This window comes from Leucopleurus acutus, assembly GCF_964270905.1.
Source record: "Leucopleurus acutus genome assembly, chromosome: 14".
Lineage (NCBI taxonomy): Eukaryota > Metazoa > Chordata > Mammalia > Artiodactyla > Delphinidae > Leucopleurus > Leucopleurus acutus.
Genome location: NC_139156.1, coordinates 32,021,059 through 32,047,337, shown reverse-complemented (window position 1 = coordinate 32,047,337; position 26,279 = coordinate 32,021,059). Strand labels below are relative to the sequence as shown.

Here is a 26,279-nt window from a genome sequence, read left to right as displayed (position 1 = left end):
AAAGCACAAATCAAAAACTGCGTTTGATCAAAATTACCCTAAAAAAATTTCTCACTCATCCAGTTCAGCTTGTTGTTTCTGAAGCAATGCTTTTTGGCTAGAATCAGCACCCCAAGAGCAAAAAACTAGGTTATCCCACACCAGATAGACGCTTGCTGGACGCAAGGAGGTCACTGATTAAAATGAAATCAACAGCTTTTAATTTTTTAAGTATCAGTTCCTTCCGTAGACTTTTCTTTTTGTTCACAACAGGCCCCAGGCATGAAAGGGTTGGAAACCACCGGGCACATCACAGGGAGACTAAAAATGGAATATGGTATTCGAACTAAAACTGTATCTAACGCATCTCAGCATGTCATCGCATATATGTTAAGTGATCGGTCAAAGTCTGGTGAGTGACTGAATGGATGACTTCACCAATGACGAGGCGGGCTGGGCAGGTTGGTTTGCTGAGCTGAATGGATGACTTCACCAATGACGAGGCGGGTTGGGCAGGATGGTTTGCTGAGCTGAATGGATGACTTCACCAATGACGAGGCGGGTTGGGCAGGATGGTTTGCTGAGCTGAATGGATGACTTCACCAATGACGAGGCGGGCTGGGCAGGATGGTTTGCTGAGCTGAATGGATGACTTCACCAATGACGAGGCGGGCTGGGCAGGATGGTTTGCTGAGCTGACTGGAACAGAGAAGCACTTGAGGACGGGACTGCACTGGGCTTCATCCCTAGGAAGAGCTCTGCTTCTGAGGTCCAAAGCCTTCACTCAGCAACACTCTTCAGGCACGTGCTGAGGACCTACTGTGTACCAGCAAGGTTTTCTGGGGCCTTCTGGACACACGCTCTCCCAACTGCCACCACGCTGGACCCAGTACGATGAAGCACCCTTGTCTAACTCCCTGCCTGACATGAACTTGGGAGAAAAGAGGACATATCTTATTCACGGCACTGTCCTCACTTCCAAGGACAGCATGTGGCACACACACAAATGCTCAATGCTACTTGGATCAACGAAGCTCAGAGCACTCAACATCTCATCCTAGAAGAGCTTTAATCAAAGTGCCTCCTGCCGACCCCACCCACTCCTCTCTTTCTGGGTCACTCATCTAAAAATCAGACAATCCCTGCGATTAGAATAATTCTCAGGATGTTGCCCTTCACTCACCTTTTAGAACCTTCTTTGACACCTAGGCTATTTACCCCAGAAAAGAATATCTTTTTAGATACAAGCATGGCCATCCTCCCCCAGCAGGTCCAAATTCCTAGCCAGGTCTTTCATGAAAAGGTTTCTAGCTTGGTCAAAACCCTTATTTTCAAGGGCTATCATCTCCCACCACGACTGAATCCCATACCTGGATATGTCCTGGGGAGTTCCCTACCAAGGAGATATACCTGGAGATACACCCAGGACAAGAGGGGCCCAGTGGAGAGTTAGTTGCACATATGGGAACCAGGTAATGTTTCTCTTGCTGACGCTGGCACGTCTACCCCCTGCCCATGAGCCATAATGACTCAGCTTCCCCGAGTCAGTGCACTGCCACCAGCATCACGTGACCACCCCCAAATACAAAGCCCTGGGTATCTGAGTACAGGCAGCTTTTCCCAGAGCCCCACACGTTCAAAGTATCGTAACGAAGCCACACTGGTTACCCCATTAATCTTGTAAACTCCAAGGGAACAGGATTAAAATACCACCTGGATAGACTCCTGTTAACACAGTCAGCAAGGAGCAAGAGAACACCACAAAACACAAGGTTAGAGGGAAGCAAATGATGGGGAGAGAGCTCTTAGCAACCAGGAAGAACCCCAAGGTGAAAAAGAGAGTAACAGTATCGGTACAAAGCGAGGCACATGATTTTCCTTTAATTACCTTCAGATTTAGGACTAGGAGTAGATGCAGGAAACTGGTAGGTAGGAGTGTAAGGATTGTCCTCTGTAGCAGAGAAAAGCAGTGGATTTTGAAACTATCCACCACGAAGTGGAGGAAGTGACAAATCTCCAATTGATTCTTTCAAATGACTGATTACCTAGTTTAGTGTTATTAAAGCACACGGCATCACACTTGAAAAGAGATTAATGAATTAGAAAGGACTTGGTTATTTTAACACGGCACATTCATGCAAATAAGTGAAATAAAATTTCTGCCAACCAAAAGTGACTATCAAAACAAAATCTAAAAGCCAAATCTTATTCCTAAAATGGAACTGTAAGAATTAATTTAAGGCTAGGACAACAGATACACTGTCTAAGTTCATGGTACCTTCAGAACTTTGCTGGATTTCAGGAAGTTCAGGGAATTTGTACGTAGGGAAATAAGGGTTTTCTTCAGGAGTGTCTAGGCAGAGGAGCAGGTTTGGTAGAGAGAATAGAGGAAGATACAAATGGAGAGAATGAACGAATAGGAATCCACACACAATTCAGGCTCCTTGAATTCTGGAACATACTAAGCTTCACCAGTGATGAAAGGAATTCAAATTGCTTTTAAAAATCCAGTCCTTTTGCCTGAATGACTGAGACACGTCTAAAGACACAATATCATTTCTCTTCTTGGACAAAGAATTCCATGAATACAGTCTCCAATAAGCAAAAGGCATTTAGCACAAAGCTTCAAATTTTCACCTTTTATGGGAAAAAAATATTAAGTATGCTAATAAATTGTGTGTAAAGAAAACAACTGTCATCAAATGATTTTTTTTAAAAAATCAAAGCTTGTGCTGTAGACATTAGAATCAGGACAAATTAGTAGATTCTTAATTTTTCAAATACCTCTGCCTAGGGCAGGTAGTTTCGCTCAGAATCTGTAATTTAGGTTATCATCTATAATATATGAGAGGACCAATGCTGCCTGAGGGGCAGAATTACATATTTTTCACATATGCACCTGTGTCTTGGCATTTGGGCCGCCAAAGCTGGATCTAAAGGTGCGAGACAGATTGCTGGGGAAATGGACATTGGCTTTAGGAAGTGACCAGTGCAACTGACACCATCTGATCAGACAGCCAGCATCACCACCGTGACTGAGCTCATCTACCTCAAAAAGAGTGAATTTACTCTTGGCTCAGAAACACTAAATACTGAGCATCTCAAAATTTAGAAACAAATTGAAGAGGGGTACCCCCAGGTTCATTCTGAACCCTGCAGGAGCTAATTAACAGTGATGTTAGCTGGCAGCCACAGTTAATCAGAGAGACTGGTTATCTGCGGCACAGGCTGACCAGACAATGATCAGACGCTTTTCCTTTGCCTTCGTGTGTCTTCTGTGCCAGGCGGCCAGACTGGATTTGGCCACAGGGAAGGACAGGATGCTCTGCCTGCAGGAGGAGTGGTACCCTTCTCACAGCGCAGCTGCATCCCTGCCCAGCAGCTGAGTGGCGGCACAGGCGGATGAGAGCTATGGGGCTTGCAACCTGCCTGAGCACTGGCCTGGGGTTCTCCCACCATGCTGGGTCCCCTGCTGGCAGCCCAGCAGGCCCCTGATTTGGAAGCACTACTCTCCCAGCTTGAGCGGGCTTTGTTGTGTCAGCTCTGGACTGGCTCTCAGGGCTCCCTGCCAAGTGCTGGCTCCCAGCTGGGGAAGATTATTTTTCACATTAACACCGTCATACAGGTGCACCATGCGTCCGACTTCACAAGGCAGAATTTGCTCTCATTTGGGCCCTGCCACACCCCTCAGAGGAAGGGGAAGGGAACAGACACAGAGAGGTCCATGAGTGGCCCACGGTCACATGAGTGCTCGGGGGACTGAACCCAGACGAGAACACTTTTTAACTCCCAGTTCATGCCTTCTCAACTTGCTCTGCCTACAAGGCAGTCATGGGCTGACACCGGGAGGTGCACCTAAAGCCAGAAGCAGGTGGGAGCCGAAGCTGCTCACATCCCAGGCAGGCAGGTGCTAAAGAACGCGGGCAGAGTGCTGGGCTCAGCCTGCTGCATCCCCAGCATCTGGGAGGGAGGACTTGGGAGCCAGCCTGAGCTCCCACATGTGAGGCAGGCGCACAAGTTCTCCCGCCCCCTCTGCTCTTGCAGGTGCATGGCTGGGCTCAGGCAGGCCCGGGCCTAATGAGGTCAAGCTGCAGGGCCCAGTCTTCCGGCCAAGGGAGTTTAGGTCCTCACCACAATAGTCAACATATAGGCACAGCACAGCTTCTACAAATGAAAATCAATACCTCTGTTTAGTTTGTGGATCTGCTTAAACATGGTCTTGTACCAGTCTTTTGATCTCTCGGTGTTCTGGAGAAAAAGAGGAAAATAAAATGGAAATCTCAGCACGTTTCGGAACTTCCATGATTGCGAAAGCAAAACGCAAAGTGACAACAGTCAAAACTCATGTAATTCTGTACATCACTGTGATCTCACATTGAAATCTTTTCTTTTTTAAATGCAAAACTGTTGAGAAAGAACCGACAAACCAATGATTCAGACCTGAACCTGCGAGGTAATATTTGGTCAAAAGGATGCAGGTTTTGAAACCAGTGGACAAGGATCCACTTGAAATGTGTCCATTCTTAGGTAATTTTTAGAGAGAACCTCTCTCCATATATAGATGACTAAACTGAAGTAAAGCCTCCTAGAAACGTAAGAAACAAGGAACATATGCTTACCACCCATTTCAGGTTACTCTGTAGAAGTGTATCTAAGCCACCTGCATAGGGCTAGATTTAGAACGTATACATTAAAATGTAACCCATTATAGCATCCAATGCCAGAGAGTTTCCATCCTAACCACAAAGCTGGGTTGTTTTTTAAGATAAAAATAAGGAAGGAGACAGGTGGTTAGATCAGATACTTCCACTCCCACCTTAAGGATGAGAAAATATGATACAGAAAGTCAATGGTCACAGAGCAGGTGAGAGGAAGGGCTGCCCAACAGGATGGTTAGCGGGAAGGGTCTGCTCTGTCACCCACAGGTTGTGCAATCCTGGGCAAGTAATCCCGCCTGAGTCCCTGTTTCCGCATCTATAAAGTGGGAATGATATTAATACCTACCTTGTACGGTGACTCATGTTTGAATGAGATAATGCATTAGCAAACCAACATTGCGATCATTATTAGTAATAATTCTTTCTACTACTACTTATTATTATTGGAATACTTATTATTCCTTAGGACAACAATTCTTTTGAGGCTTAGCCCACTGCTGTTTCTATCAGCCTCCCCCAAAGGGACACAAAAACCTGTCCTTTGCTCCATGGAAATCACACAGAAACACATCACAGCCAGTGTTCTGGTTCTGGCACATGGAGAGAGATGGGGTTCACCCCAATCCAGGTGCAAATGTGGGGCTTCTCTGGGATCCCAGGGCCTGCAGGAGGCCGGTGGGCCTGCACAGTGGGGAGGGCTACGCCAGGGCTGCCACGAGACCCACCCTGCTCTGAGGCCTTGCAGGCTGAATCCACCCTGTGTGTCCCTGAGTCTCCCACTCTCCCTGGATGACGGGCTATCTCCCATCCAAGGGAACTTCTTCCTGAACGCATGGTGGCAGGGACCCTGAGCCTGGCACTCTTCCCAGGGTTCTCTAACCCTGGACTACAGCACAATAACGAAGGAGACTGGGAAACACAGCTCACGACCTTCTCCTCTTGAACACACACATGCCTGAAGGCTCTCAGAAGCTCTGCCACAGAGAAAGCAATCTGCCTTTGTTCCACCCAGCTTTCCCCCACATTCATTTGACCATGAAACCCTTTTCTCATGGATTTAGAAACAGCTAACGTTTGCTTTGGGAAAAGTTGTCACCCAGCTCTTGGAGGCTCTGCAGGCCTTAGTGGGCTTAGAGAGAAGACAGTGCTGAGGACCCTCCTTTTGAGGTCTCTGCCACCCACAGACGGGGTTCACATGGACCCAGGGGTGGACACCTGTCACTGGCTTAGGACAAAGCCTAAGAAGGACCTGTAGGTCCGCACTCATACCCGGAGTGGGATGCCCACACCATCCATGGAAACATCGCTCAGGTCCTGAGTGCTCTTTGCCACCCGCCTGCTGTCATCCTTCACCTTCTTCTCAGCAGCCCTGCCAGGGGAGGTGGGTTTTTCCTGAGTTGGTGCTGAGTCCTGCTCTCCCACTCTTCTTTCCGAGACAGGATCTGGAAAAGAAAAGCAATCATTAGCTGAAGCTCTTCTGGTGGCTGCAAAGCAAATTCCCCACAAACAATCCAGCTAGGGTAGAGTGTGTCTGCCAGTTCTCAATTGGAAGTTGTGCCTAGAGCAGGGGTCAGCAAACCATGGCCCAGCCCCCGGTTTCTGTAAATAAAGTTTTATTAGAACACAGCCATGCTCTTTGCTTACATATTATTTACTGCTGCTTTGAGCTACAACGACAGAGCTGAGTAGCTGTGACAGAAACCTTATGGCCTGCGAAGGCTAACGTATTTACCATCTGGCCCTATTTTTTGTTTAGTATTTGTTTTTTATTTATTGGATGAAAGATTAGATTCTGTAGTGTTTTACAATTTTCAAAAGTTTCACACACATGATTTCATATAATCCCATAATAACCCTTTGTCCTCCTACCCTTACTTTGCCCCTCTCCCCTTCTTCTTACCCCACTGGTAACCACTAGTTTATTCTCTATACCGGAGTCTGTTTTTTTGTTTTATTCACTAGTTTGTTGTATTTTTTAGATTACACAGATAAGTGATATCATGGCAGTATCTGTCTTTCTCTGACTTATTTCACCAAGCATAATGCCCTCCAAGTCCATCCATGTTGCTGCAAATGGCAAAATTTCATTTTTATGGCTGAGTTATATTCCATTGTGTACATACCACATCTTCTTTATCCATTCATCTGTTGATGGACACTTAGGTTGCTTCCATACCTTGGCAACTGTAAATAATGCTGCTATGAACATTGGGGTGCATGTATCTTTTCAAATTAGTGGTTTTGTTTTTTTCAGATATATACCCAGGAGCGGAATTGCTGGGTCACATGGTAGCTCTATTTGAGGGTTTGTTTTTTTTTTTGAGAAACCTCCATACTGTTTTCCGCCCATTAGGCCCTTTTAAAAAATGTGTGGACAGTGTGGTAAGTGCCCTATAGATGTCTGTACTTGGTGCTCCAGACATCCAGGTAGTTCTGACTTTTCTAGGAATTCAGGGAGCAGGTAAACCACACGAGGGTGGCCAGACACTACTTGAAAGTTCTTGTTTCCCCTTGAGGAAGTCACTTAACTTTTCTGTGCCTCTGTTTTCTCATCCAGAAATGGGGATAACACATCAACTGGCCAGCTCACAGCAATGTTGTGAGGACCTAATAAAATAGCTTACGCCAAGTGCTCAGAAAACGGTAAACTGCTAAATGCACATTAGAGTTTATTTAATTTCATCCAGGATTGGAAGCTACAGAGAGCTAATAAACATACCACGTGTGGCCTACAGATTATAAAATTACTTAGTGTGCTCTGTTATTCCAAGGCATGTCATTTATTTATGGGAGGCATTTACAAAGCACCTGCCAGGTGCTATGCGTTCACATGTGCTGTGGACATGGGGGTGAACCATTCCCAGCCTGGCCTTCAAGGAACTGACGGTCTAGTGGGCAGAAAGAGGAGAGCCAGCAATGAGAATGGAGGCAACCAGTGCTGACAGAGGAGTCCACATCCCACTCCACTGAGGAACTGGGTTCAGGCACCACCTCTCAGAAGGGTCAGCCAGACGAAGAGGAAGTGAAGGGTGCTCCTGGCGGAGGGAAGGGCATAAGCAAATGCCAGGGGCCTCTGGACTACTCTGAGCTTATTATGGGCCAGGCAGTGTGCTAAGCTCTTCACGTACATTATCGCAGCTCATCCTCCCAGTAACTCTATGAGGAAGAAACTATCATCATCCCTCCATTTTTTAAAAAAAGAAACAAGTAAAATTAATTTTTATTTTATTTACTCTATCTAAAATATCATTTCAACATGTAATCAGTATAAGCAATTACTAATGAGGTGTCATACATTCTTTATCTTGTACCAAGCACTGCATGTGAGCGCGTGTATTATACCTACAGCACCTCTTGATTTGCGTTAGCCACATTTTAAGTGCTCCATGGCCACATGGGGCTGGCTAGTGGCTACCACACTGGACAGAACAGCAGTAGAGTATGAATGCCTATCTAACCATTTATTAGTGCTGTGGTTTGCATTGAGCTTTTCAGAGTATCAGTTACTGATCCATTAAGTCATCCCTCCATTTTTAAAAGACAGGCAAGGGGAACAAAGCACAGAAAAGTTAAAGTAGCCTGCCTGAGGTCACACAGCAGTGTGTGGCCAAGCCGGGATTTGGCCTAGCGTCCACCTGACTCCAGCGGTCCTCGCTGAACCACATCCTGTCTGGCCTCCCTCCAAGGTGGGACCAAGGTTTCGAGCCTGGGAGCCTGGCCTGATCCAAACAGAGAAGTCAGGAAAGGGAACTGGGCTGGGGAAGGCAGGGAGAGAAGGCTGTTTGCACTTAGACAGGGTAACTTTGAGGGGACAGCGAGACACTCAAGTAGAAGTGCCCTGGAGACCCTGAAGAAACGTGAGAGTGAAGCCCAGGGAGAGGCCCCGGAAGAGGGCGATTCTGGAGCCATCAGCACAAAAGTGATGGCTGAAGGCAAGGAGATGGAAGAGGTCAGTGGAGGAGATGACAGCAGAGTCAAGGGCCGAAGTCATGCACGAAGGAATGTCACAGTTACAGGCTGAAAAGCAGGGGGAAAAAAAGGGTTCCCAGAAGCTTGCAGCTGTTGCTGGAGCGATAGGAGATGAACCGGAGAGGAACAAGTGAGGTGTCACTGAAACCAGAGAAGACAGAGTTCCAAGAAGTGGGATGGTAATGCGTCAGAGGAAAAAAAAGAAAAAAGAAAAAAAGAAATTGAAGCAGAGGAAGCGGCGTTACCTTAGGCAAAAAAAGAGTCACAGGATCTCTCTGAGCGAGAAAATTTCAGGAGGGGAGTGAGGGCAGATGCCAGATTTCAGGGGCAGGAAGCGGGCAGTTAAGTAGGGAGGAGGTCAGCACGGGAGGAAGGAGCATGTCAGATGGTCACCAGAGAGGCCAAAAGACTGGGGGGCAAAAAGGGTTACACCGGGGAGTCTAATGTCCTACCAGTGGAGCCCATGAGGTGAGACAGCAGGGGATGAAGATGTGCCCGGGCTATTAGGACGTGTCCGGGAAGGATCTGTTCATTGACTGAGGGAGAGGTTCTCATCTCTGAGAAAAGAAAACGTTCTGAGTGCTAGCTGGAGGACTAAACATTCCATGTTCCAGGGTACATGGAAAGCGGTGCTGAGGTCAGAGATGTCTGTGCGCGGGAGCTGGGGAAACACTGCCGCCAGCGAGCCCAGGTTTACGACTTTCACAGACTGCTCCATGGAGTGGCTTTGCCCGGGTTTCAAACAAACTACTGAAATGAATACTCATTCTGCGACCGCAGAACAATTTCTAAACATTCTGTGCAAGACTCAGCTTCGTGAGTGCTTCAGAAAACCCCATCACCGTAAGCTGTTGTTTTTTAAAGACAGGGATTTTCCTTAATTAAAATGATTGCACACTGCTCTGATTTAATTTTTAATACAATTTTTAAAGGTTATGCTCCATTTAAAGTTATTACAAAATATTGGCTATATTCCCCGTGTTGTATGATATACCCTTGTAGCCCATCTTACACCCAATAGGTTGTACTTCCCACCCCCTCACACCACTGGAAACCACTAGTGTGTTCTCTACCTCTGTGAGCCTACTTCTTTTTTGTTTTATTCACTGGTTTGTTGTATCTCTGGTATCACCACCATAAGCTTTACAAGATTAAGACCAGACTGGTTTTACAGGATGAGTTCTCAGGCTCCCACAAAATTCCAACAGGAGGCCAAGGATTTGGCAGGAAGCTCGGGAGGGTGGGGGAATGTTGAGTTACCAGAGTCCCCCCTTAACATGGCTGTGCTGAACACTCCCCCCCCCCGACTGGAAAGGCCTTGCCTCAGTGTGATCAAGTTGCAGCAGGTGAGGCTGATTTCAAGCTGTCTCACCGAGTGCTTAGAGATGCTTGTCCTCACGCTCTACTGTCATCTCTTCAGAGGCAGATCACAGATATGCCAACCTCAGCGTTTCCAGACCTAGAGTAATTCTTAAGAAATTGTTAGGGCAGGTGGCTCTAGCAGCCATCACTTAACTGCAAAACTCAGGCTGACAGTCCATGGATTTGTTCCCAAGCTGCCAGAGCCCTTGTGATCTACGAAAATTAGCCCTGAACTCTTTTACTTTAGAAGCCTATGATCATGTGATTTGTAACTGAGTGGGTTTCAACACACAGAGGGCTGAACTGCAGCCTCTAAAGAAGAAGTGTTTCTTTATATAGTGGAAACCCAAGGTGACACTTCATTGTACCATGCAGGTGATGGGGCCACCCTGTGACATCCAATGGGTTACAATGAAGCCTTGCTGCTATGTCTCACTAGGCAAATACGTGACACCCTGGAGCATTTCCTTCGAGTTTTATACTGTGCTTTCAAAGGAAGGTCCTGGAAAGGGCCACTCAATAAAGGATGCTGCTGACAACCTGGACAGGGCATCTGTGTCTGTGGGAGGTGGGAAAGCATCCCTAGTCTTCACATCCGAAGCTTTGTGACTGAGGATCACAGCGCTGCTTACACATCCCTTGGGGAAGGGAGGGGTGGCCTCTCCGTACCCTATGCCAGCCCCTCTGTCCCAGCCCTTGTTTTCCTGTCTTTCCACCCAGGGGACAGGAGCTTCGTGAGGCCAAATCCCATGCGGGTCTCATTCCTGGAGGAATCTCATTAAGCATGAAGCCCCACAGAGGTTTAATAAAAAAATCGGTTAGTGGGAGGGAGGCTGGTGGTCCTTCCAAGTCCCATCACCACTGGGGTGGGGGGAAAAGCCTTACTTTCTCTTCCTCCAGAGCACAGACTAGAGCACCAGCCCCACCAGCCTTCTCTCCCTCAGGAGCTCCTGAACAAAACGGTGCTCTTCCTTTTTAAACAAAACTGCTTTTAGTGAGCACCTACTTTACATCCCGCTCTATCAAATACCCTTAGTGGATCTGCACCAAAAGTGGAGGATGGAAGCGCTGGGCTTATTTTAAAGCGGAGGAAGTGGCCTGAGCCTGCCAGCATGATAGAGAAGCCCCGACATTCACACAGCACCTTCCAGTGTGCAAAGCACCCTCCTCCCTCTTCCCATCACAAATGATACCTACAACGCCTCTTTGAGGCAGGGGCAAGGATTACAAGCCTATTTCCCATACGAGGAAACTGGCTCAGTGAGGTGAAGTCACTTACCCAGGGACAAACAGCTACTATAAGAGGGAAGAACCAGGACCAAACTCTGGGTCCCCTAACTTGTGTTGAGGTGCCTTTTCAAACTCCCCAAAGCAGGAAGGCACCCACAGGAGCTCCTTTTCAGAGCCGCCCTTTTCTCAGCAATCTGGGCTGGGGCCAGGGAATGAAGTGGGCTGGAGTGCGGCAGCTCCAGGAGGGGCAGCAAAGGGCACCTTGAACTCAGCCACGGCCTGTCCTGGTCCTGTGGCCAAGTCCTGGATAAAGTGGAGAGGGTGTGAGAACCCCATGTCCTCCCCACCAGGCTCTCCACGAATCACAAGGACAGCAGCGGGATGAAGGAACACAGAACTCATGGAGTAGCTGCTCAGAAAAATGGTGGCTTTTGCTATCCACCAGATCAGGGGTCCTCAACCCCAGAGATCACGAGTACCGGCAAATCCATGTGTTTGCATGCATGTGGCTTTTTCTAGAGAATGAATCTACTGCCTGGCTTAGATTCTCCAAATGAGTCCGTGACCAAAACAAGGTTACAAGCCACGATGTCACACCATTAGCTGCTTGAGGGCAGCACAGTTCCCTGCAACAGCCCCAGAGCCTGGCTTGGTCCTTGCACAAAGTAGGCACTCAATAAAACAACAAGTGAGCCCGCGGAGGCACCTACTGACAACAGTAGCTCATTTCTATCAAGCACGTGAGTGCCAGTACTCAGTGCTAAGATGCTGACAAGCAGAACCCAGGAGGCACTACTGCTTTCCCTATCTGGCAGATAAAAACTGATCTGTAGTTTAGATCACCAGTAACCTGCCTTAGGTCTCACCATCAGTAGGTGGCAGAACCAGGATTATGGCTGCAGAAAGTCGGAAGGAAATGGCCAAACATTCCCATTCCTGGGTTCCCTGCCCACCCCAACCCTGTCCCAATCCTGCGTACTTTGTCAGGCAGTGAGCCCTGATATCTGATTATATTTGCAGTCACTCCCCACCACTGTCGGCTCTTGATGAAACCTGCTATTCCAGTGCAGTCCGTACAGAGGGAAGGATCGGCATCGCCGGGGAGCTGGTTAGAAATTCAACTTCTGGGACTTCCCTGGTGGTCCAGTGGTTAAGAATCTGCCTTCCAATGCAGGGGACGTGGTTTTGATCCCTGGTCAGGGAACTAAGATCCCACATGCCGTGGGGCAACTAAGCCCGTGCACCACTACTGAGCCTGCACACCACAAAGAGAGAACCCTGGAGTCCACGTGCCGCAACGAAGATCCTTCATGCCGCCACTAAGACCCAACGCAGCCAAATAAATAAATAAATATTTAAAAAAAAGAAAAAAGAAATGCAACTTCTCGCCTATACCCATGAAATCCGAAACTCTGGAGGTGTGGCCCGGGAATCTGGGCTTTGGCCAGCTCTCCAGGAGGGTCTGATGCCAGCTCAAGTTCAAGAAGCTGTGCTCCCCAACCCTCTTCCAGGCACTGCTGGTCTGGAGGCTCTCCCCTTGGTCCATCATCCCAGGGTCATCTATTGGCATTTGGGTTTGCCACCCAAAAAGGAGAGAACTGATCCACATTTCCCAACCCCAGATTGTCAGACCCTAGAAGAGACACAGAAGCAATAGGAAGGTGCCTTTTTCAATGATGCTGGCCAGGTGCACTCCATCCAAAGCATAGCTCCTTGTCCTTTTTATTCAGAATAGCCAGTTCTTACCGATCAAGGCACTTGTCACTGTCCCACTGGACACGTTTACTAGTTTGCACCACTAGTGTGCCCCCACCAGCCTTCAAGTTCCAGGGAGGCAGGAACCATGCCTGTTTTGATCATCCTTGCAGCCAGCAATAAGCAGTTCCCAACACATCAGAGAAGCTCGCAAGACTTCACTGATTGAACACATCAGGTGGTGGACAGAAGATGGCTTTAGCAGGAACACGTGTTAGTATGTAAATAAATATTTCTCACCTACCTGAAAGGCTACTGAGTCGTTTCTGCTGTTCTGTGATAAAAAACAAAAAAAAAAACACAGTGTAAGTGAGATTTACAAAGACATGGTAAGACCAAGAAGTCCTGGCATAACTCGTTAGGATCCCCAAACCTGTGTCCTTACTGTCCTCTGGGCTTAGATGCTAAAATGCTGTGTAGTCCAGCTGCATACAGGGATATTAATGTGGCTTCATCATCTGGGTGTGGTGTCTCCTGTCCCTCTCCCCCTAGATTCGTGCCAGGATTCAGGGAACAATCACTGTTTTATGGCTGTTTACCTCTTAAAGTGATCTGAAGGAGGCCCTCAACTCCCCTGGTCTCAAGGGAGCAGGACCTTATACACCCCAGTCTTGGTACCTTTTAAGAGAATGTAATCATAACCATGGCAGCTACCATCTGAGAGCTTGTGAAATGCCAGATATTGTTTTAAGAGCTTTCACGTGTGTGAACGCTTTTAATCTTCACAGTAACTCTAGCAGGTAGGTCAGCACTGGCTGAGAGACCTCACATAAGGGGCACAAACTACCCAAGATGACACTGAAAATCAGAGCTGCGTCTAGAACCTGGGTCCCCCCAGGTGTCTTTCCAACTCTAATCACCAGGTCCCACTGGTTCCTTAACAGTGGGAGGTCCATCGGTTTCCCACCCTCCTGGGAAGTCTCGCGGTGGGGAGGCCAGCATCTCCTTCGGAGAGTTCTGTGCGTATGTGCTTTGGGATAAGCACAGACATGACCTTTACCTTCTACAGCTGCTAAGTATAAAGCAGCCACATGTATAAAAATAGAACACTTGCCAGCCCAAGGGTGCTGTCATCGTCCCCCTTGGCAGCATCCCCACCCTCCCTCCAGAACCAGTGTGGCGAGAAGTAAACAGAGCAGGGGAGCTCGCAGCTGGTGGAAGCCGCCCTGTGTACGTCAGGCACGTGGGCAAGGTTCACACTAGCTGTACCACAGAAGCCCAGCAGAGCCCTAGGCTCAGCTCTGCCAGCAACTTGCCAGATGGCACTGACCAACCACTTAACGTCTCAGCCTCAGTTTCCTTGTCTGTTAAATCAAAGTGCTCACTGGATCTATGGTAACCAAACGCTAGTCTCCAAGCTGGAAGCAAGGCCTTCCCTAGCAATCAAAAGCAAATTTATTCAGTTGAAAAGATTATGTGGTATCGCACTTCTGAGGTGTGGAATAGCCTTTCCTTCATAGAAAGAGATGCATGCAGTGTAGATCACAGTGGTTGTTTTTCAAGAGTGTTATTTAGCAAAAGTTAGAAATTAGCAACCCCAGGCTAGTCCCCAGGCCGTTTCACGTGACCATGAGATCTAGAAGTCTGGGACCGCGGGGAACTCCTGTCCTTCATGTGGTCCATGGACTTGCCCTGCAAGCGTGCTGAAAAATGCAGAGCTTCTCCCCCATGCCTCCCCGCCAAAGACCTCCTGAATGTGACTCCCAGCATGCTATGCACACTGGAGACCAAGAACCACCCGTGCACTCTCAGTCCTGAGAGGTTTCCAGTTTAAATCCTCCTCCCCAGACTGATCATAAGCCATCTGCCCTCAAACACATGTGGGACGGAAAGCTCCAGAGAGAGGGGCAAGGGCTATGTTTACACAACTGTAAGAGCCAGGCCAGAGGCGCAGTGCCCCTCCGTTTGTTTGCAGTAGGGGGGCCTGAACTGGGGAGACAGGGTTATTGTCGCACTACGCCCTGGGGCAGCCTAGGCAGGAACAACGGGAACCTTTTTTACGATGACTAAACTAGAATTCTAGAAGTGGAGCAGAGTTATCGCTCCCTCAGGAGACTTCGCAATAGTTAAATTGTTTTCACGGGTACGTTTTGTGAGGCAAAGCAGGGCTGTCAGGCTGGGTAAATTCCAAAGCGAAGCCAAAAATGCCTGACCTAAAGTGAGTTGATGATTAGTGATCCAAAGTCAGTTGCACTGGGCGTTTCCGTGCTCCTCAACTCTTCCCGCCTCCTTAAGGAGCATAGGGGAAGCTACCTTTTAATTCCAAACGGCAAAGTACTTGAACCCTTTCCTGAGGGACGTGTGATTCAGGCTGCACGATTCTGATGTTTAAGCCCAAAGGCAGGACTTGGACAAAAGAGAAAGGCAAGAACCAAAGGCATCTGAGCAAATAAGACTCCATTTGTTCAGGGAAGAAGCAAAAAGGAAGCAAAGGCACTTCTGTGCCCAAAAATGTCTCACTAGGTGCCACCAGAAGTAGCTGGCATTACACTTGGCATTTCCCAAAAACCAAGCGGCCTTGGGAGTAAACTGCCCTTCCTTCTGGGAACTAACTTGCTTCTTTTTGAGTGGGTTTTTTAAAAAGATGAGTCATAAAGAAGTTCATAGAGAACAGCATTTCACTCTGTCCTGCATTATGGGCACTTTCTGGGCAGAGAAGGCTACTGCCAGCAAGGGGGATGGCACTGCTGAAAGGAAAACGGGCTCTTACGTAGCTTAGTGTAGGGGGTGGAGCCCTTCTATCTTTTGAAGAACATAGATTCATGGGTGAAAATTAATATGGGAACCACACAGAATGAAAAAAAACAAAATTACTAAAATAACTATGATTTGAGTGGGATGGCTGTGAGAGAAAATGTTTCATTCATCTGCTTTTCAAGTTTGGGGCAGGAAATAGAAAACTCCATTTAATACGGAAAACAATTAAAAATAGACTCCAGTCCCATTCTCATCCAAGTCAATACAGAGAGGGAGGGGAGGGGAGGGGAGGGGAGGAAAAGTATGAAGTAGGCGAGCAGGGAGTCAAGAAAAGGAAGATTTGGTACCGAGCTCTGAGCTCTAAATAAAATAATTAAACCTCCACCGTTCTTTGAAATTCAGACTCAAGAGCCCTTTCTACACTAGGAAACTGCTTGAAGACTTTACATTTCACACCGCAAAGGACTTTTGTGAAGGGGACGTTTATTCCTCTATGGAATTTCAAAAAGGAAAACTTGGGACTTAGAATCATCTTCTGGGATTTTAAAGCAGAAGGGTCAACATATATCATTACTACCTCAACGCGCTCCGTTTCCCCTATAACACCCCTTCAGAGAAAGGGAAGAACCAACCAGCAGCAGTCAGAGAAACTCTAGAAAACAAACATGAAAACCCTCAGCCGTGGCCGCTGAGCCTGCGCATCCGGAGCCTGTGCTCCGCAACGGGAGAGGCCACAATAGTGAGAGGCCCGCGTACCGGGGGCCACATAGGGCAAGGGGCAAGAAGCCACACCAACGTCAAGTCCCCAGAGGGCGCCACTGAGGGAAAGCCCAGTGCAGTGACTTCTGGAGAGAATGAAGGCCATGAGTCACTAAGAAAAAGTTCAAAAGCCTCTGTTTCAGAGATACAAAAACATGTTTTCTATTCTAGAAAATTTCCCATCCAGTAGGTTTTCCTTTTTTTTTTAATATTGGTGCTCAAAAGTTTACTTTCTAGAAAATTCATGTCACAGAACTACAGGATTTAGGACAGTAATTAAAAGAGGTATTACTGCACCTGGATTTTCCTAGCAGAGCCCTGACGAGAACTCTCATGACGGTAGTTAAGGGGCAGATGTTTTCCTTTCTGTCTTTTCTTTCTTTTTGGAGCTCCCATCTGAAGAAAACTGAATACCCTGGCTGTGGGACACACGTCACCTACTTACTTATTCAGACACCTGACCTCATGCCCAGACAGGGGCCTCTGTCTGCTGCTGTGATCTACTTTGTGGGTCGTGGGAGTGAGTAAACTGGGGCAGATGGCCTCGGGGAAGGATGGGATTTGTAGAAAATGCTGTGGAATGGCAGAATCCTTGCCCCAGATGTCACAGTGCAGCTATGGCTGATTCCAGCCAGCTGGGGGCGGGGTGCTCCTTGCAGATCCCTTACCTCGATTATGTTGCAAGAGCACAATAGTAGGATTGACAATTGTCGTGGAGGGGTAGGCAGATGATGGCTTGCTAACTGGTGCAAAGGTCTGGGAATCAGTTCCAACGTGCGATGAAGAAAGTTCATTTAGTAGAGGACTTGAGTCCTGAAAAGAAAACAAACGTTGTCACTCACTGCAACTACGTGAAACCGAGAGGTACCACTTTTTAAAAAGAAGAGATTTAAAGCTTTACAAGGACCTTAATTATAAAAAGAAATGTAACCAGTGAGACATATTAATTCCAGTTAGATAAGTTTAATCTGGAATGTTTATTCTCTTTGTTGGGATTAGTAAAGGGAGAGAAGGAAGGTGACTGTTACTCGAAGTCTCAGCAACGTCATTCATTATTTTCATCTGGTCATAACTGTGGCTCAATCCGGTTACTGAAAAAGCAAATTCGAAGAAGCATAACATGCAAAACTCATGCAATCCCCAATGCAATCTGAGAACAAAAGGTGGTTTAATTGGGGAAAATCAGGAAAGTTTAGTACTTGTTTAGAGCAACACGAGACATTGTGAGGACGAGAAGCCATTGACGTAAGAAGAGGGAAGAGTTAAGCACTGGAACTCTTGGAAAGCTACTCTTACCTACACCACTGAACGACCCTACTAGCACGCACTTCTGAGATCTGGACATTATCTTGTCGTACTGTGACATTTTCTCACTCTAATATTGACTGACAAAGATCTCTGAAGTAAAGACTTATGAAAATCCTGACTTGGAAATCCTGAGGTGTCTGCCAGAAATACCAATAAAATTATTACTACTAACATTATAATCTGCATGATGGGAATAATAGCAGTCTTTTTAAACACATGAAAATAGGACCTCAAAACGTAGTAAAGATATGTAGACAGTTCCCTCTATCATGCCTATAAATTTTGCCAAGTTTCTATTCTGAAGTTTACACACCCCAAAGCCACAATGTCATTCCCCAAAGGTCTGAAGAACAAGACCTTCTAGATAAAAGTGTAGCTCGAAGCAGTCAGTGTGCGCCACCAGAGACCAACTGCTCTGTAAGTACCTGCAGGACAAGGGCTATGCCTCCCTTCCTCCTCTTCCCCCTGCACCTAGCACAATGCCCTGCAGACCACGCGTGCTCAGTAAATGTCACATGGCTGACAGGAGTCGTCTACCAGCAAAGGTGTCTCTGAACAACCTCTGTAGCAAGAGAACACATGCCCACCAAAAGAGAGGATGTGAGTGTCAGGACCCAGGACAGCTCCTGACACACAGTAGGAGCTTCCTTTAAAAACACTGGCTTGGGGCTTCCCTGGTGGTGCAGTGGTTGAGAGTCCGCCTGCCGATGCAGGGGATACGGGTTCGTGCCCCGGTCCGGGAAGATCCCACATGTCGCGGAGTGGCTGGGCCTGTGAGCCGTGGCCGCTGAGCCTGCACGTCCGGAGCCTGTGCTCCGCAACGGAGAGGCCACAGCAGTGAGAGGCCCGCATATCGCGTACCAAAAAAAAAAAAACAAAAACAAACAAAAAAAATAAAAACACTGGCTTGGTCAGCTCACCTCTTCTGAAAGTGCCCTAATGTCATCGCTGTTAATTATGAGTGGCAGCTCAGTTTAGTAAATAAAACCTTTCCCTAAGACTCAAGAGGCACAATATGATCTTGTTCAAAAAGTGCCTCATCTCAACTTTTTCTTTGGTATAGTGGAAAAGCAATTACACTTTTCCTAAATGACTTCCGAAGTGATGTAATAAAGATAAATCTGCCATAATGCCCCCAGGAAACACACAAAAAATCAGGCATACAGCTCCGTAAAGTATAAATGCCTGCATGGATCGTGTGAACATTAAGCATCTCACAAATTTTACTCTGGTGTAAATCTTATCTCGGGAACATCACAAAAATAGCTATTGGCTAAAAGAACCTGGATCAATTAACATGAATTTTCTTCCCTCTTACTCTCCAATCCCTGCAGATGGAGCAGATATCAACTTGTGGCTTGGCCACCATCCACAGGGGCTCCTGTTCCTCTTGACAATTCTCACTCATTGCAGGAATCCAACCAGTTTCCTTTTTCACCTCTTACTGTTTGTACCCAGGGCCAAACCAGAAGTTATCGGGCCAAAGGAAGTCCTCCTGGGAAGTCAGTACCAGGCTGACCAAACAGGTTTGAGAAATTGAGGACACTGTCCCAACTCATCTGTCCTGGCACGCATGAGACAAACTCAATATGAAAATCTAGATCTATGCAAATGACAAAGTGTAGGGTACACAAGAAAGCTACTAGTGCACTAAAAATAAGATTTGCTTTACATGACGCTCCAGAGAAACCTTCTGTGCCTGTACTCTCCAAAACAAGAGCGGCTTCTAAACGCACCTACAAATTGAGCTGGGGTGAGGAGAATGCATCAGCGAACAATCTGGCACCCTCCTCCAACAGGGCTGAGTGGACAAGCTCAAAGCTAGGATATCCAAAGCCCCTGGGCCACATCTGGCCAGGTCCTCACCTAACCGTGATGTGCTGTACCTAGAGATTAGAGAAGAGGACCTGCCCAGGATGTAGCCTTTCCCAGCTTTGGCGTGCCTGATATCTCACTGTAATTTCTTTTACAAGTCAAAAAACAAGTTTCCTTCCCGCTTTCTGTGTGACTGGCTTCAGTTTAATGAGCCACTGGAGCCAGTTTTGTAGGCACACACCTCTTTCCGCAGAGGGATGTCAATGAACGTTTAATTCCAGCAGCCAACTGCATGGCCCACTAGGTTGCTACATTTTAAAATGTGGTCCACAGATCCTCAGCGCCAGAATCCCCCAGGATGCCTGTTACCAAATCTCAGTCCTCGGCCCCTCCCCAGACCCACGCAATAAAAAACTCAAGGAGTATAACCTCAGAGGATCCCATGTACGCTACACTTGAGCACCAATACACCACTCAGATAAATCCTGTTCACAGCTGTGCCCACAGGGTCTAGCAGGAAAACCAGAACGTGGCAGGAACTCAATGATGAACTGCTACTTAGTCAGCCACTTAGTTTTGAGGAGCTCTGGTCCATTTGCTAGGGCAACTCCTCAGCCCCAAAGCTAACAGTTACTGGGCACTCTCTGTGTGCCAAGCCCTGTATCAGAAACTTCTGCGTACTCAGTTGCACTGCACCCACAGCCCCGACAGATCCGTGCGTCCCCATTCTACGACTCACACTGAGGTTCTTGCAGTCTCTCAGCTCCCAGGGCTCCTGAGGGGAGAACAGACTGAGCCCTTTGACTTGGCCTTTCCTCTAAAGCACTTGGGCTTTCCCATTACGATGGGGCCTCGTCCCTCGCAGGACAGCACCTGAAGTGTCGGGACACTCTAACTTCCCATGACCACTGGGGCAGGTACTGTTTTGCCTCCAAAGCCCCTGGCAGCCACCCTGCAGGGGCCCCAGCAATTTTCTGCCTTTTGAGGAAACAGTGCTAATGCTTGTACCAGGCTTGTATATCCATTTGCTCAATTAAACTTTTTTTTAAACCCACTCTCTGCCATTGCTGTATATAAAAGAGAGTTTGCTTACTTGCAGAATCAGCACGAGTGAATCTTTCCCTCTCCTAGAACCTCCCTGCTCCCTGGTAGAGAAACAGTTAGCACCATGCCTACTGATGGCTTTTCCACACAATTCCTCAGGTTTCCTCCGCTCTCCGCACTACATCTGCCTGGCCTACGAGGAGCACAGCCAGCCAAAGGAAAGCCACAGAGGTGGTCTGCTCTGCAGGGAGATGTGCATTCCAAACAGGACAGAGAGGAAGAGGGTCTAGAGAGGTTGCTGGACAGCCACAAGGGGCCCACGGAACACACAGGGGAGGCATGCTCTAGTGAAAGCAAACACGGGTCCCGTCATCACACAAGCACAGGGCAGCCAACATCTCTCTCAGAACTTAGTACTTGAGTGAGAAAGGGATTTGGGGGTTTTCTTTCTTTCTTTTTTTTTTTTCTCTTTACTGCCGGGAGCAGACATTCAGGAAGGCTGTGAGGAAGGGGATCTAGCAAGCTTACGGTACTCGAAACAGCTCCCGTGAGGCCAGGCTCCGAGATTCTGCGGAGGCCCTCGGGGACCGGAGGGACCAGCGGAGGCGGTGGTGAGAAGGATGGCGGTGTCTGGCTAACGGGGGGGAGGGAGCCAGGAGCGCTGGCTGGCTGGCTGTGGTGAGACCGCCTCTGCAGATGAGGGGGAATGAAATCGTCTAGAGTCGGCAAGGTCAGAGGTGAGCCGGCAGGGACGGCCGCCGGGACCGGGGGGCCGTGGGGCCCCAGAGATGCTGGAGGTCTGTCAGTGCCTTCGTGCCCTCTGTCAGTGTTAACCAGGTAGAGAGGGACAACTATTACCTCAGGCTGGGCTGGGCTGGAGGAAGTGGCATCCTGTAGGAAATAAGGGGGTCATTACGTAAAGGGGTACAGCAGGGAAGAAGGAATTCCATATTTAAACAGCTGAGAGCGGACATGCAGTGATGTACGCTGAGAAATATTTAATCAGTGCCCTTGCCTCAGAGTACACGAGACAGTCAGTGCTAGCCAGTTGGCCTCCTGACACTATGACACAGAGGGAACCCCATCCAAGTTTACTTTCCACCCATCTATTTTTGAGTCCTTTTAACACTTGAGAAAAAGAGAACAACAGAACAGGCAGGCAGGCTGTGTTTAACCCCAAAACTGCTTGCAGAGCCTGAAAGCTTGGGAGTAAATACAGTCTCTTTGGCACCTTGTTACAAAACACATGTAACAGAATAGTTCACCATATTATTAGTCTCCGGATTCCAGGCTCCAGCATACTTACGTATTTATAGAAAAGAGAGGCGGGGAGACACAGGGAGGACTGTGCTGAGATGCTGAGACAGAAGGGTTTGCGCCTCAAGCTGCAGCACCGTTCACGGGGAAAAGAAGGTAGGGCGGCCCGGAAAACAAACAAGCTGCTCGCACGAGTTTTCGAAAGAGACGGTGTAGGAGACACACAAACATTCCTAGTTCCTTGCCTTGGCTGGATAACAGGGCTGCAAAAGGTAAGGTTCTTTTCTCTTCCGGTTTTCGGGATCAGAGGTAACCTGGGGGCCTAGCACAGGTGGTCTCACTGCGTCTGCTGATGAAGGCCGAGTCCCCGGGGAAGGACTCTCGCCACGGCTAATGGCATCCTTACGGATGGCAGAGAACAGCTTGGGAGGGCCAGGAGAAGGAGCAGAGGGTGGCTTCCCCGCGCCGGCTGTGCAGGAGGCAATGCTGGGAGCCCGTGCTCGAGTGCCCGCAGCTTCCAAGGGAGTGCCTTTGTCTGGGTCACGTGCAACACCAGAGAGGTTTGCCGATGCCATGGGGCGAATGTTACGGGATAAACAAGGTACATATAAGCTACTGACCTTTTTATTCCCAACTGCCTCATGACGTGGGTTAGAGCTCACATTCTCTCTATAAACTGTCCTGGCAGCTGCACAGCACTGCTGGGGGTGGGACCAAGCACTGGGGAGCGTGGAACCCGGAAGTGAGGGCCCGGGACACAGCACACCTTCGGGCGCTGATCTGGCTGCCAGGGGGACAGAGACGGGCCGGGGTCGTGAGGGGCTCTGCTGGCTGGGGGTGCCGGGTGGGCCGTATGGCTTTGGTGAGCTCAGGTAAAGGGAGTCCTTGAAGGAACTGCGGGTGCCGGGGGGCTGCCATGCAAAGCAGTCCTCTTGAGGGAGAGGAGGGCACGGGGGAGAGAGGACCTTTGGTAGTATTTTTAAGACAATAAAAAGAAAGAAAGAGGAGGGAAAATGGAAAGAAGGATGACCATTAGAAACAGCACGACACGACCTGAAGAAAAAACAACTCTGGACACGTTTTTAAGCAAATCCTCAGCTTAGACTCCTCATGGCCCGTACATTTTTCCTTGCGGTAAAGCCAAGGACTGAATCCTACTCACCTGGAGAGGCAGGCCTGACTCTCCTTTACATCACAGGGAGGCTGAGCTCAGCCCAGGTGCTAAGTCAGGTTGACACGAGTCCTGGGTTGACCTGTACCGTCTGAGACCTCCTGACCCAAGAAGGGTGCCCAAGAGTTAAACGCCAGCGGAAGAAGCCCCAGAGGCCCCAGTTCTCTCCAGACCTCAAAGATTTTCCTCTTTGTACCTTCAGGTTTAAAAGTTTAAGTTCCCTCCAACTCGAGTGTCTTCCATTCTTTTCCCTCAGGAAACGGACAACTGGAAGAATCATCCTTAGTTGTTCACAGGAGGCGGCCGTCTTAATTGAGTCACTAAGATTTAGCATCAGTTCCATAAGCATAACAAATTAAAACTCACCAAGAAGAGAATGCTAGCTAAGGACTTAGAATCCGCACGTCTTGTCTCAGAGGAAACAATTTGATGGAACTAATTATTAGAAGGAAGACAGGCATGAGGTTAAAAGCATGCAGTCTCCCATTTTTGACGCACCCAGAACAAAGAGACCAGGCAATGAAGCATCTGACTGGCTTGGACGGTGCCTGTTCACCAAACTCCAGACCATTCCTCATTCCCACCCAGCCCACCAGGCACAGACAATCCTAAAAGGGGGTGATCAGCCTCAGGCTCATGGTTAAGCCCGAAGCTCTGGTTCCAGGCTCAGAGCTAGAAAGCTGTAGCTCCCACCTCATTCCCTCTCCCTCAACACAGCCCCTCGCTCCTCCCTGGGTCTCAGCGAGGCAGAGGGTCAGGAAATGGGGTAAATCTCCAGATGATCCTCATTTCAAGGACAGCCGCCCGTCAACCTGTGGCTCAACTTGGAATTAAGTTTATTTTCCTAATGTTATGGACTGGATGTGTGACCCCTCAAATTCTTAAGTTGAACCCCTAACCCCAAGTGGTGGCATTTGGAGATGGGGCCTGTGGGTGGTAATTAGGGTTAGATGAGGTCATGAGGGTGGGACCCCATGATGGGCTAGGGGTCCTTATAAGAAGAGGAAGAGAGACCAGAGCCCTGTCTTTCCACCAGGTGAGGACACAGTGAGAAGGCAGGTGTCTACATGACAGGAAGAGAGCCCTAACCAGGAACCTAACAGGCTGGCACCTTGATCTTGGACTTCCCAGCCTCCAGAGCTGTGAGAAATAAATGTCCGTTGATTAAATCACCTGTCTTTGATACTTTCTTATAGCAGCCTAAGACACCTAGATTTTCTTCACTGGTCCCTCTCTTTAAAGATAGCCCAGTATGAGAAGAAAATGAGAACCTTCCGCTAAATCGCACAGATAAAGTATATTAGAGTTTGGTTGATAAATGGCAAATGGATTGTGACCCCAAACTGGGAGGGTGCAAGGGTGTGGGCCTATTTTATTTTTATTTTTTGTGGAGTGCAGGCAGCAAGGGGGAAGGGATGCTAGTGAGGGTAAATAAGTGAGAATAAAGTATGAGTCTGGACTAGAATATTAACCCAGAGACAGTAAACAGCCCATCCCTCAGCAAGCTAGGTTAACTTGATGCCTATCCTTTCCACAGGGTGCCCAGGACACTGCCAGTGGAATGTGGCCATGTGTACCAGCCAGAAATACAAACTGTATCTTCAGTCATTAGTAGGAGCAAAACCATCCAGATGTACTCTCGGTTTCAGTGAACTTAGGCTGGAGGTTGGGGTGTACTCACAGACTAAAATGATGCTCTCCAGAAACAAAACACTTGACCAAGCACGCGCCAAAGGGACCGCGGGTAAGTTGACGATGGTTGCCAGGGAGGTAAGTAAAAGGCAATTTTGAGTTAGGCTCAAATTTACTTTTACTTCGAGCTCAAGTGTCCCACATGTGATTTCTTCTTGCCCAAAGATAGAAATCGGTTTCAATGACTTTTTAACTTAATTTGGCTGTGGCCATATAAGGTGCCAGGGCTGCATTATAACAGGCCTGAGCCTTCCCAGGGCTCTGACCCTGTAGAGAGGACGCTTCCCCAGAGTGTTGACGACGCGCTCAGAGCCAAGGTCTTCCTGTCCTGGGGCTCCTGTGAGCTCTAGAGAAGGAGGGGGATAGGCACAGTCACTTTACATGTAAGGAACTACTTTCTGTTTTGTTGTAAACATTGTGGGAACCATATAGGCAGTTGGCATTCCTGCCCAGCTGGCCACTAATGAAATCCCATTTATCTTTTTAGAAGATGGGGTGGTGACAAAAATGGGGCTGCTTGAAGAATCTGACATGTTCCTCGTATGTACAGTTCCAGAAACTATCAATCCCTGCCTCCACTGGGGATCCCCAAGATGCTGCTGTCAGAGAGGGGAAAGCCCTGATTCCGCGTCACTGCGGGTGAGGAGAGCAGGGCAGCAGGAGGAAAGGCAGACGTGGGAGCATCACAAGATAGGATTCCCCTCTGGCCCGTGTGTCCTCGGACTCCAGCTCAATCCTTAGGAGGGGATGCTAGGCCTGCAGGTGTCTGAGAGCTGTCTTCATCTGTAACCAAGCCAGAGCAGAGAGCAGCCCAGCCCACCTTGGCTTTGTCTAAGCCAGCGTATACTTACAGCTCTGGCAATAGCTACAGAGACAAGAAGTCATTTTTGTGTTCAGAAAATGAATCTATGACCTCAAGCCTCTTGAAAGTTGGGTGGCCAATTTTACACTGAATATATAGAATAACACCTCTACATCAGCAATATGCCAGGTATCTTTTCAGACACCCAGGTAAAAAGAAAATTCCCGGATAGTGACCGATGAGAAAACGCATACACTATTCGTAGCCCACATTACAGGACGATTATCCTTGTTATGAGGCTGGCCCTTACACACGCCTTGAGGGCAATGTTTACACAGTGATCCAAACACAACAAACGCTCAGTAAAGTTGCTGTAAGTACATGTATTTAAAGGGGCTTTTTATTTACTTCACACGCTGTTAAAATTCTCTCTGTAGAAGAGCTATTTAAGAAGCCAAAAGGAATTAGTGAGCTACCCTTCGGGCTGAGTCCCTGAGAGTGGAAGAGGATGTGCTTCCACACTTGCCTTGCATTAATCAGAACTATTCCCTACCCTGGATATAGAGCCAACTGTATCCAACCTCGAGAACGCCAAGAAGGAAGTGTGCCTGCCACCAGCAGCACACTTAGATGCTGGGAAAGGTCTTAGAAACAGGGAAACTATGGCCAGTCGTTTACCAGACAACAGACCTCCCACATCCCGAGTCTAATGAGGACTTCAGGAGGCCAGGCCCATTCACAGCTCCTGGCCCTGACCAGCAGCCCTGCATGCACGTGGCAG

The 26,279-nt window shown here is 48.2% G+C and overlaps 2 protein-coding genes across 16 annotated transcripts in view; both read right to left on the bottom strand.

Annotated features, from left to right (window-relative positions):
• SORBS1 (sorbin and SH3 domain containing 1) overlaps positions 1-26,279 on the bottom strand; it is a 239,490-nt gene that overhangs the window by 70,727 nt on the left and 142,484 nt on the right. For 14 of the 15 annotated variants that reach the window (XM_082854122.1, XM_082854125.1, XM_082854126.1 and 11 more), the window contains 4 exons: positions 17,078-17,222; positions 13,198-13,227; positions 5,907-6,079; positions 4,164-4,227 (listed from right to left, as the gene is read on the bottom strand). In XM_082854122.1, coding sequence (XP_082710248.1) covers positions 4,164-4,227; positions 5,907-6,079; positions 13,198-13,227; positions 17,078-17,222 — 412 coding nt within the window. The remainder of the gene's footprint in view (positions 1-4,163; positions 4,228-5,906; positions 6,080-13,197; positions 13,228-17,077; positions 17,223-26,279) is intronic. The other variant, XM_082854120.1, reaches the window with a different exon arrangement.
• Positions 21,482-26,197, bottom strand: LOC309971420 (uncharacterized protein; the record flags this gene model as incomplete). Its single annotated transcript, XM_082854419.1, has 2 exons — positions 21,482-22,903; positions 26,189-26,197. 2 exons carry the CDS (start codon positions 26,195-26,197, stop codon positions 22,067-22,069), a joined length of 846 nt encoding a protein of 281 aa, XP_082710545.1. The 3' UTR covers positions 21,482-22,066.